Consider the following 12,999-nt stretch of genomic DNA (forward strand, 5'->3'; position numbering starts at 1 on the left):
TTGAACACATATGGTCTAAAACATACTGCATTTGAACTGCCAAATTACAGGCAACTGGCGGCCAGCAGAAGTAGTCTACAGTACTGAACTCTAACCACTGTGCCACCATGGCTCAAATACAAAATGCAGTGACCCACGTTTTTATGCTGGTGTAGATGCACGTGTGATTTATCTTGTGGGAGCTGCACTGGCTGCATCCAGCTCCAAAATTCATGATGCTGGTTATCTTTAAAGCCCTACATGGCATGGGACTAGGTTATTTGAAGGATTGTCTTTTCCCAGTCATATCTATCAAACCCACCAGAATGTGTAGATGGGGAATTCTATGTGTCCCATCTCTTAAAAAGTACATCTAGTGGAATCAAGGAGGAGGGCATTCTTCATTGTTGCTCCCTCCCTATGGAATATCATTGCTGCAGATATAAGACTGGCCTCCAATTTGAGACTCTTTCACAAGTCCCCGAACACCTGCTTTTGCAATAAGAATGCAGAGTGAGATGGTAAGCCTATCAAATAACTTATTTGATTGACTGTTCTTGTCTGGGTGGGTGAGGTGTTACTGCTGTTTGTATTTTATATTGTATTATCTGTAAGATGCCCAGAGTCACTGACTTGAAAGGCCATGTAAATTTTGTAATGTTTATATAAAAAAAATATGGTGCAATGTGCAAAAAAAAAAAACCTGAATAGAGTTTGGAACTGATACTTTCATTCAAATTCTCATCCTTGTCTATAGAACAGTATTCATATTAAACTTTATTTTGACACAGAAAAGTGATCCGAACACTTTATTTTCAACATTACACATACAGAGTTTGAATATACAGAAACAAAAGTGCAATAATTTTATGTTATCACTCTCTTACTTGGCTTTGTTGAAAAAAGTCAGCTTACATATTGTTGATGTAGCTTAATGCATTTTTTTCATGTGTATAAACAAATTTCTAAAGTCTTTCAAAGAATAGGATGGTTAAGAAGTTAAATAAAATTTCTTCAATTTCTTTTGTTTGGCAGTTTGATAAAATGCTATATTAATCATTCTATGTAAATATAATGGCAGGTTCCAAGAGGGCTACTAGTATTAGTGATCACTGTTGACAAGAGAGTCACTAGTTACTTTCATGAACACCATTGTCCCCTGTGCTATAGAAACAATTATTCAAAGAAAACTAATCCTATGCTAATTCCTTATTACAATTATTTACATACATAAATCAGTGTAAACGTTACTTCCACACTTTGACAATACCATCTCGTGATGCAGTAACTATAAATCCTTGAGTTGTCTGGAAAGTAGCAATGTCTGTGATGATGTCATGGTGACCAACTGGTAAAGATTCAGGACCCCTTCGAGGAGTTTCATCTGTAGGTCCCATCTTGTGCTTATTTTGAATTTCCTGAAGACAGAAAATAGAATCAGTTTGTTAATTCTCTATTTTAAAACTAGAAAATTTGTTTCATATCCTTTACCACTAAATGTGTTTATTTGTTACAGATTTGGTGAAGTCCTTGATGCTCTCTGAGTTTAGCTGTTGATAAAAGCAGCTAAAGTATGCAATGAAATGTCTGCAAGAAGACAAACAAGCTCAGAGAGAACAAAGGACAGCACAGTTCAACTCTGATCTACAAATATTCTATTCCATTATTACAGGATAATTAATTGTCTTCTTTAAAAAAAAAGCACATATGCTAATGCTTTAATGAGATGCTTTATCAAAACATTGCAACATTACTTTATTGTAAAGTAAAATTTACAATTATTAAATTCTTTTTAATTTAATTCAAGGAGTTGGTTGTCATCTTTAAAGTCCATCATGGCTTGGGATCAGATTATTTGAATGACCACCTTTTTCCAATTAGATGTGTTTGAAATAACAGAGTGGGGAGGCAGGGAATTCTTCAGTTCCCCTCTCTTAAGAACACCTATCTGGTAGAATCAAAAGAAGGGCCTTCTCCATTCTAGCTTCTTCCCTGTGGAATATCATTTTTACAAAGATGTTTTCCACTTTGACACTCTTTTGCAAGGCCCCGAAAATGTGGTTCTGCCAATCTGCCTGAGGATTCCAGAATGATATGTAGCCCATCAAGTGGCTTGTTTGGTTATTGTTGCTTGCGGCATGGCAGATTATTGATTTTATAATTGTTTTTTATTGAGATGTTATGCTTGTAAGCCACTCAGAATCACTGACTGTGAGTTGGGCAGTCATATACATTTTCTTAAATGTATATTTATAGCATTTTATAAATGCTATACCTTTATAGCATTTTATACCCAGCTTTCTCACCACCAATCTGGGATAATATGAATACCTCTCCCATCCCTCAATACAGTAGCCTTACTAAATAGTTATATTCAAGAAAAGTGGCTGATGCAAAAACACCATTAACTTTCATGAGAAGAGAGAGTTACAGCTAACAATGTAATATAGGACTTTTTTTGGCCGGCTGAAGTGGCAGCTATTTAATTTAAAATATCATGAGATGATATGGATATGATGAATGAATGGATATGATTTCTGGCCAAGGGATTTTCTGACTACAAAAGCATGCTGAAATTAAGACTTTGAAGGCTGAATAAAGCATGAAGTTGCTTGAGCATGGTGGTGAATGTGAGAATTGGGGATAGTGAGTACTCCATCTGGAAGCACCTTTTAAGTTCTATGCTAGAGAAATTAAATGAATCTTACAAATAAATCTAGCAATGTGTAGAAATTGGATGAGTTGGGTAAAAACCATAACTAATTACCTGAACAACTTCTGTGCCTTCAATTATCTTTCTATAATATGATACTGATGCAGAGCTAGAACTTCCAGCAACAATATATGATCTGTCAGGGTAAGCTAAGTCCCAGAATCTGCAGTAAACAAACAAAAGAAAAAAAAAGAAAAAACACCTCAAAAGCAATAATTTGAATAAGCGGCTAAGTTCTGCATCTAGTATCTACTTATTACTTCATGTTTAACTGTTACTAGTAATCAAATCCCAGTATTTAAAAGAATGTATATTGTGAATGATATTTAATTATGCATATATTTCCAAGACCAGCAGTTCGATCCTAACCATGTTTACTCAAAAGCAAAATATATGTTCAAAAAATTACATAATCAAATAAGGTTGGTGCATCACGCCCAATAATTATTTCTATCCCTCTCTGAGACTCTTATTATTACCCAGCTTTACACTTTTTTAAATTACCAAAATATGTAAATCTGTTTCAAAAGAAACATATTGTTTTTTTGTTTATTTTGCAAATATAATTTAAAAAACTGATTTTTAAAAATACTACAAAGAACTAGATAAAAACTGGCTAATTAGTGAAGGTATAGTCAACTGATAAAGATATGGTTTTTCATGAAAATATTATTTTAAGCAGATAGAGAAATACTGCATCCATATCTGTCATATGAATATATGTCTAATGCTTCCAAGAATAATGATTAAGATGAAATTGCCACCATTTTTGTTCTTTACTTCCACAATAATTAATGTTCAGTTTTCTCAATATATGAGAGCTTACAGATATAACACTGCTGTCCGATCTGTGTATCTGCCATTCTTCAATGGAAAAAAGTGGGGGGAGTTGGATTTGATACATTTAATTCTTTTCCTCTCTATGCATCCTAAATATCCTATTTTTAACATTGGCTTTGTATAACCTTTTACACAATTTATAACCGTTGCCTGGTGCCCCAGATGCCTGGAAAATTGCAGCACCAGAAGGTAACTCCTGGGAAGCTTTCCTTATCTGCTTTCTCAGAGACAGTGGGATAATAACATGTTCACACCTGCAGATTGGTGGAATCCACATCGAACTGCAGGGAGTGGTTCTAATTCCCTTTACCTTAGTTGCATGCCCTGAGGGACCCCAGACTTGTCTCTAAATTTTCACCTGCTTTACCCCTCTTTAATAAAAATATTCCTTTTGAAATACAAAGTTTTCAAGGGTTCATACTTATATTTTGAAGGGGGTGGGGGGGAAAAGGCTGGTCCTTACAATGGCATAACTTGAAAAGGAAAACGAAAGCTGGAAATGCTCCCAGCCTAGCTACAGAACAGCAATTTAAAGAAGGGCAAGAGTAAAATACAGACAACCAATATCAGTTGCTGTATAAAATGCATTTGTGTATCCTACAAACACATATGCCAATGAAAAACTATCAGAGTACAGAACTTGGAAAATGTTGAAAGAGTATTTGTCACTAGAAAGTAGTTACAAATTAATAGTATGTTTGTCAGTGCATTTGAGAAGCACACAATCCATGAAGAATGACAGAATTGTTCATTTAATTCAAATTTTAATCTATGCTTGCACCACTTTTCAGCAATGCGGCTGAGCAAGATAATGGTGGGACTGTATAATTATTCTTTAATTTGCCAGGCTACCAGAATTGTCAATTATCCATGCAATCTCTCTTTAAACCAGAATCCCCAGAAATAGTTAAATTGAATCCATTTAATGTTGAAGTGCATCTGCTAAAAGCTTCTTATCAGGTATTGTGTTACATATTAACAATTACCACATTGGATAAAAAATTTCACAACACGTGTGACAAAGATTCAGAGATGCGGAATGGATAAAAATGTTGCTTCATATTGGATGACATTTCTCTGTACTTTGTAAGATGGATTTTAAATTTCCCCTGCAATTTATGCATTTATCTTATCTTTAATGAATAATTTACCTTATCTTCATGTCTGAACCTGCAGTCAATAATATAGGATTTCCATCTGCTGGACTACAGTATATTCCATGAACACTATGAGATGAAGGCTAATAGACAGAAACATATATTAAACATGGCCTTGGGGTTAAAATATTGAAAGAAAGATTTTCAAAATAGTTTAAATAGTATTGCATGATTAACTCATTGCAAATACCCATTTGCAGCAGCATCTAATTATGTGTTAATTAAAAATCATATTTTAGATTTGATTATGTAACATTTTTAAAAATGCATTACCAATATTGAAAGAGTTTCTCCAGATGATTTCAAATCACCTTTTTACACTAGATGGTACTCTTTTTACTCACTTTATGGTACTTTTTCTCTCAAGCTAGTTGGGTTTTATAGGTAAACATGAGCATTTTGAATTACACCAGAAAATGCATAGGCACCCAATGAAAGAAATGGTGAATGTGTTTTATATGCTTCTTCATTATTAAAAGCATTAGTATCGGTCTAGCTCTTTTAAAACCAGTAATCTACACTATGAAATGTTTTACCCCAAGTTCAGAAGCAAACCTGTAATTCTGAAAGAGGAGGAGCACTGCTAGCCCACAATGTGAACCGTCGATCACCTGTTTCCATATCCCACATGGAGACTTCATTATTGCCTTGAACAGCTATATTAACAATAACAAATAGCAGTTATAACTTGACAGCATGGCCTGATTACCCACTGACATTTTTGGTTTCTTCCTACATTCCACTATTGCCACCTGTTCTGTTACCTTCCTACATTCTACTATTGCCATTTATAGATGTTTAGTGAGGCAGTATGCCTCCTATTAATCCTCTTTTCTTATTGTGATCCCAGATTCAAGGAGAATTTTTGCCGTTTACCTGAATTCTATTCTGAATACTATTGTTAAACTTGCAGATGATATAACAGTGGTGGGACTCATCTCCGGGGAAGTCGGGGGGTGAGTCTGCCTATCAGGATCAGGTGGACCAGTTGCTTTCATGGTGTGGAGACAATAACTTGGTCCTCAACACCAATAAGACCAAGGAGCTTATAGTGGACTATAGAAGGAACAGATCAGACATCCAGCTCTTGCTTATCAATTGAAACTGTGTGGATCAAGTGTCCAGTTTTAAGTTTCTGGGTGTTACCATAAAAGAGGACTTGACCTGGGATGCTCACCTTGCAGCACTGGTCAAAAGGGCCCAGCAGAGATTATACTACCTGGAGACTTCTCAGAAAACAACAACTGAATGAAAAACTTCTGCTGATCTTCTATCGCTACACCATAGAGAGTATTTTAACTTACTGAACATCTGTATGGTTTGCCAATTACACAGTGGCAGATAAGAAAGCACTCCAGAGGGTTAACGTCATTGCCCAGAAGATCATTGGTTGCCCTCTCTCCTCTTTGAAAGAGCTTTATAGTTTCTGCTGCCTTAAGAAAGTTCAAAACATTTTCAAAGAGCCATCTCATCCTGGGAACCCTTTTTTTGAACTATTACCATCTGGCAGACAGTACAGAATAATAAAAACAAGGAAAATAGGCTGAAAAACAACTTCTATCCCAGGGCAGTAGCTCTTTTGAATTCTGCTGTATAGTGCAGTATTGGTGTGGTGTCGGGGGTTTTCGGTTCAATGTGTGGAGGGTGAAGGATGTGTGTGTGTGTGTTTATTTTCATTGTCATGGTCATGATGTGCACTGAAGATGGTGTTTGACTTCGCTGTACGAGGCGCATTGACAATAAAGTAAGCTAACTAATTCCAGCCCGTCTCATCTAAAATAAATGCTCTCTGTAAACCCATGACCTATCATCCTCAGCAATTTGTCTATGTTGTTATGTTATATCGCAATGTACTATACTGTAATGCTGTATTATATTTTATGTTATGTTATGCTATGTTATGCTATTCCAGTAACTTAAAGTAATAATAAAATCTGAAAGCATTTGGATGTTTAAAAATGATTAACTGTACCTGCAATCACCCATGACTGGGAAAGAGGATGCATAAGTAGCCGCCTGATCCGTGCTCTAGAAGGATGGGAATGGCTGGAAATTGGTAATTGAAATCTCATATCCCAACATGCCATGGTCCCACTGCTTGTACCTTGAAAGAAAAATATAAACAGATCAGTAACATAATGCATTTTAAGCAATGGCTTCCAATTTCTAGCACTGATGTCCATATGATTTTTAAAGATACATTTTCTTTTTATTATTTATGTATAGCTATTTATGTCAGTTGCAAAGAAATTTAGATTACAAGTAGTCCTCGACTTACAATCACAATTTGGATAGAAATTTCAGCCATTAATCATGGTGGTTTTAAGTTGAGGCACCCATGTGATTAGACGTGATTTTATACTCATTTTTATGGCAGTTATTAAACAAATTATGTGGTCGTAATTCCAAATCATTGTTTTTCTTTATTGGAGAAAAGCAAAATAGTAAAGAATGTCAAAAATCACTGTCAACAATTATAAACAGTCATAAATGTAAGCTGACTGACAAGCACCCAAAAAGCAATCATGTGATTACAGGTGGTTGATGGTGGACATTTTATGACAGCTTTACTGGCTGTAAATCACTTTTTCCAAGGCTGTCATAACTCTGGACAGTTGTAAAATGACAAGTTGTAAGATGAGGATTGTTTATTTAATTTGCTCTTGTAATATTTCTTGCACTAGAAGTAGTGGGAGTTGAACCCAGATCAATTCAATTACCAGGAACCAATCTAAATTGGCCATTATATGTGGGTTATCATCTGTACTCAGCACATGTGGTAAAGAGCAATTTTATTTACACATTAATAATATAATTATTTCATTAAAAGAAAACAACACTTACCAATACAGAGCCAGCACTGATGTATATCAACAGCAAATGAGGTTATAAGTCCCAAGCGTAAATCATGTTTTAATGTCCAGGCATTATTACAGGATCTCAGATCCCACCCCACTAAGGAACCATTCACAGTGGCATATGCCAGCACTGACTGGGCTCCTGAATTGAAATGATGCATGTCTACCACACAGCCATCATCTTTTTGATCTAAAAACCTAGATAAAATAAAAAGAACTAGACATTATTCATTGAAATTTATCATGATTAACACCCTTGAAAAATATTTCCTACAGCTTTTATTAATATAGGTAGTCCTTGATCTATGATTGTAATGAAGCCTTTCCATTATAGTCACAAATGGTGATGATTGTTAAACAAGACAACATTGCTTGATGACTTCCATACCCTATTTTATCTAACGCAGTTGTTAAATGAATGTGTGCATCATTAAGTGGAGCACAGGGTACCTTGGGGATGAGGGAGACCTAGTGCTAGTCAAGCCTGTCTGTTTTGGGCTTCTCAAGGCCTCCCCACATGTCCTGAAATACCCTTACTAGTTTTGGAGTAGCAGACAGTTTGTAGCTCTAATTCTGGATTTATTATCTTTAGTAAATATTAGTTTAGCTCATTCTGAAAATAAGCAGAGAAAGCAACCTCAGTAAGTCGCTGGACAAAAGCAATATATTCTCTTAAAGCATAAAGTAACTAATTTTTTCCCCAGGCACAATAACATTAATACGTGTACCGGAATTTAGTTTTAACATTTGTATATATTTTAAATGAAATATCTCCCCAAAGTCCTATTACAGTTTCCCCCAATCTAGACATCCTCTCGAAAATGTTAGCTCCACAGCTCTTGCTGAAATATGCTGAGTAGTGAAATCCATAATAACCCATCTTGTATTCTTACTGCTAACTTTAGGAGTAAGCATAGCAGATAATCAATAGGAAATAAATAAAAACTGTACATAAACACTACACATACCTGTTTTGTATTGGATGAATCTTAGGTGATTTGGGGAGTTTTGAAGCTTCAATCCCAAAAAGTTGGATGGACCCATTATCTGAAGCTATAGCCAAATAGTGAGAACCCTGGCAAAAAGTAAGTGTTGTTACACGTCCCCCAATCCGAGAATATGTTAAAATTGATCTGTTATAAGTCATAGAAAAAAATCCAAAATTACAATGAAGTTCCTGATGCTCCATGCTACACAGATAAAGAACATGGTGAGCTACATACAATTCATTTATTATGAGGTCTGGCATAAAATTCTGGGAAGATGCCCTTCTGTGAGGATAATAAGGGTCCTCTGTTAAGAGATCATTATTTCTATCATAAAGCTATTACTCCCAGAATTTCCAGGCAAAAAAACCCAACAAATTGTAACATGTATTTAATTTATGTATGCACAGTAGTTCTTTGACAGAGATAAGGGCAACCTTGCCTGGAAAATGAGGGTTAATGGGTTTTAATTTTTAATTGATTGAAGAGATAGGCATGTAAAATAAAATTGCTTATATAATATCAGAGCAATAGGTACATCATTATTATTCACAACTGAACTCTACTTCCTGCTATAATGGTTGGTGCTGCTTTAAAAGAAAAGCTGACTTCAAAGATTTGAAACTAAAGTTACATACACCTACTGGTCACAACTCTGGAAAAAAATTAGCATATTTTACATACCTTTGCAGCACTTCTCAAAAGCATTGAGCTAAGTGTGAAAGCTTAGAAAAGAACATTCCCACTCAGGAGGAAGAACTTTTTGGACAGGTTGTTCAATACTGAGCCTTTCAATTGTTTTCGATACTTTCTTAAACAAAACTGAATGATAATTGAAATCAAATAGATTTCAATGAATTTATATTATATGCATGATTTAATCAAGGGTTTTATCCTAGGCAATTAATAGTGAGATTGATACCAAACAATCGAAGAAAATAACACTAGCTCTATTCAGGTATTACAAAACCTAAAATGCTCAATGTGTAAGCAATAGTAAGAAGTCCTGCTCCCTATAACATTATGCATGTGTTATTGTTTAAAGATAAGTATCTGCATGCACAGCCTAGATGTTTGCACTGAGGTCTCTATGAAACCATCTGTGAATTGATTGACCAATCAATTTGAAACCCATGTTGGTGCAACTGTAAGCATAAAGGTCTCCACAGTCCTATATAAGCATTCAAGATATAGGGAAAAGCCATTCCTTAAATGATATACAAGAATTTCTCAACATATTATTGTAATTGAGAATGGAATTATGATAGTTAAGTTATACTGGCTTTTAAAATGGACCGTTTTTGCCAGAAATTGGAAGCAGATGTTGGTTTCTGTCAAAAAACTCAAACTGTGATGATGAGAACAAAGGGTGCAGTATATGTATGCTGGTTGCCAAGTGTTTAAAATGCATTCACATGATCAGGCATCACAACTTGAAATCTGGGTCTTAAGAAACTTTTGGGAGATTCACTGTAATTTAGAATGGTTGCTAAGCAACTTGTCATTAAGTGAACACTACCTCTAATGATAAGATGATTTGGCCAGAGTTATGTGTGATATTAAGTATTATCAGGTTAGGGGAAAGAGTTAAAGGCGTCATACTCTAATTAGTGTACAGGAGAGGTTTTGTTTAAAGAGAAAAAATGAATGGATAGTTGAGAACAGACAATGTTAAGTATTATGACTTGAACTGAGATGAGTAGAATAAAATTAAGAGAGTTAAAAAAAGGAAGAAGCTATATAGAAAATGGAAAACGGTAATAAGATATGGAATGATATATAAAAGGAACATGATTTTTGAAGAGGTGTCTGTATGATGAGTTTTAACCCGGGATCAAGCAACTTTCAGAAAAGATGTTTATGTTTTTACGTTTTATGTCTTGTTTTTTTTTTTTATTGGAAGAGAATAATGAAAATGTATAAGACAGATGGATATAAAAAATGTATACAATCTAAAGTTAAAGAGATATAATTTGAATAAATAGAAGGAAAAGAAGTAATAAAGAGAAGTTTGGGATAAGATATGAAGATGAACAGATAAGGTAAATATATATATCAAATTGTGCTTGTTTGGAAATGTGATAATTTGGAATAATTCTGTCTTTAAATAAGTTGTTGTATTGGCTTTTTAAGGAAAAAAAAATTCCTATGTCATTATATTTTATGTTTTGTTTGTCTGTGTATTGTTTTGGAAAATCAATAAAATTTGTTTAAAAAAAAAAAAGATGATTTGGCCAGAGGTGAGCACTTTTTTTTGCAGAAACTCCATTTAAATGACATCTGTATTTTCACTATTAATATAAGCTTTAAACAATATTAATGTTCCAGAGTATCAGAACACTGAGGCAGCTATTATTGTAATTGGAACACACGGAGATACTAATATTAGTGTTTATTATATCATTAGGCTCACTATTCTTTCATACTTATTTATAATTATTGTATTTTTGCATTGTATTATTATATTTCCTTGTTTGTAAGCCCCTTAGAATTAAACTGAAGTGGCAAAAAGTCTTCATAAAAAAACCAATATTTGAATTTTTATCTCTAATTATCTATAAGGTAGAAAACTGCAGTACCTCAAACTGACCCAATGAAGTAGGACTATGTACTGTACACTATCCTAATATTAAAAAATTAAAATGTTTTAGTCCCATGTATGAAAAAAGACAAAGGATTCTCAAATATTGTAAGCACGCTTCTTTCTCCCTGCTGATCCCTAACCATATTTTCTAATCATTTTTCTATGCTTTTTAATTTCATAAACTATATGGTAGATACTCCTAGAATTAAATCTGCATCTCTAAATATTATAAATTACCTAGTGGTTGTTGTTTTGCCTTCCATTTTATGACTGTCCCAAATTTTCACTGTTCCATCATTTGAGCATGTAGCAAAAATTGAATGTTCATCAGAGACTCTAATACGATTCACTGCAGACTTGTGTTCATGCAGATGAGCAACCAGAAGCCCTTTGGGATGCCAACCTAAAGGCAAAGTAAAATGTATTTTTCATTTATTCAACAAAAGCATGAAGGATTCTTGCTTGCTTGCTTGCTTTTCCCCAATGTCATGCAGGTATTATAAAATACAAAACTAGGTAGATAACATAAAATGCAAATATTAGTAAGCACACACATAGCTAGCTGTGTATTTCTTAATCCTTTCTCTCTGACACTGAAACTTATTAGGCAGAGAATCACCAACCCATATAGTTCTTATAAGCAAATACTGAAATAATACAGTGGAATTATTGATAATGTCACAAGACAAACCAATTTCCTTCTCTTTTACCCTTTCCCCGTTCCATTTAATCTGAATATGGCAATACAGTAGTGGCCAAAATTGTAGAAACCTTTTGGAAAAATGTATTTTTGAGGTTTGATGGCTAATAACACCATTTTTTTTGGAGTAACATAAAATTATATATCAATGGAAAGATAATTTAATCAAGACTGTAATGCAATAATTTTTATGAAGGATTTGCTATTAGAATAGCAGTTATAAAGAAGTAAAACTCATAAAAAAAATGATATATATGACTGAGGCCAGAGCTGGCGTCGCAGTGGTTGGACGGGCGATCTTGATCCTCCAAGATCGCTGTCGATATCTCAGCTGCTGGTTGATCCCAACGGACCTAAATCATCCCATAGAGACGGTGATTGACAAGGGCACATTCTGTTGATTCCAGGGACATCACAAAGTCCCTGGTTGATCCAGGGAAAGCCCTTTTTGCCAGTGGTGGAGAGGCAGCCTTCCAAGCTGCTGAAGCTGCGACAGCTCCAGAACGGAAGAGATTGGAAGAAAGTGTGTCAGTTTGGTGAGATGAACTTTTACTTATTATTTCTTGGAGAGGACACCCTGAAAAAATTAAAGTGGACTAACAGTGAAAAGAGTTTAAGCGGCGTGATTAATTGTTAAAGTGAAAGCTTTTTTTCTTTTTTTCCCTTTTTATTGGAATTTTGAACTTGGCAAAGCTGTTTAACTTTAAGCTGGACTGGTACTTGCTAATCTTTTTATTTCTGTTTGAATTTATTTCTCCTTTTTTTTAACAATCCTTTTGAAAATTCTTTTTTGATTAACACTCTTCTGCTTGATTTAAGATTTATTTTTCTCCCTTTAAAAAAAGGGGGGAAATATTTTACTTTTTTTTCTTTTAGTTCCTGGCTGTAGATTGAGGGGGAAGTGAAAGTGAAGGAAAGTAAGTAGCGCTGCCGCCCAGAGGCTTGGATACATTGTTTCTTTTTTCTTTCACTAGTTTGTGTTACAATCAAGGACTCTGACCTGTGTATTGGAAAAGATAGAGATGAGTATGGCAGTTTGTTTATTCAAGTGCTCATTTGTGAACAGATAGCTGGAGTCTGGAGTTGAAGTTGAAAGAAAGAAGATTGAAGTGACCTTGAAAAACTCTGAGCTGATTTATCAAAGACCCTTGGATATTTGGTGGCAGAGGCTTGTTTTATATT

General features: G+C 34.6%; 1 protein-coding gene across 2 annotated transcripts in view; it reads right to left on the minus strand.

Annotated features, from left to right (window-relative positions):
• Positions 1–772: 772 nt before the first annotated feature.
• The window catches only part of PIK3R4 (phosphoinositide-3-kinase regulatory subunit 4), a 73,382-nt gene continuing 61,155 nt past the window's right edge, over positions 773–12,999 (minus strand). Inside the window, exons 14-21 of one of the 2 annotated variants that reach the window (XM_087916857.1) lie at positions 11,355–11,520; positions 8,516–8,680; positions 7,534–7,745; positions 6,662–6,793; positions 5,245–5,345; positions 4,684–4,772; positions 2,747–2,855; positions 773–1,397 (exon numbers count right to left, since the gene is read on the minus strand). In XM_087916857.1, coding sequence (XP_087772983.1) covers positions 1,227–1,397; positions 2,747–2,855; positions 4,684–4,772; positions 5,245–5,345; positions 6,662–6,793; positions 7,534–7,745; positions 8,516–8,680; positions 11,355–11,520 — 1,145 coding nt within the window. In that variant the 3' untranslated portion in view covers positions 773–1,226. The remainder of the gene's footprint in view (positions 1,398–2,746; positions 2,856–4,683; positions 4,773–5,244; positions 5,346–6,661; positions 6,794–7,533; positions 7,746–8,515; positions 8,681–11,354; positions 11,521–12,999) is intronic. The other variant, XM_087916858.1, reaches the window with a different exon arrangement.

The sequence above is a fragment of the Pseudonaja textilis genome, chromosome Z (assembly GCF_049901715.1).
Source record: "Pseudonaja textilis isolate UNSWEBS1 chromosome Z, rPseTex1.2, whole genome shotgun sequence".
NCBI classification, from domain to species: domain Eukaryota; kingdom Metazoa; phylum Chordata; class Lepidosauria; order Squamata; family Elapidae; genus Pseudonaja; species Pseudonaja textilis.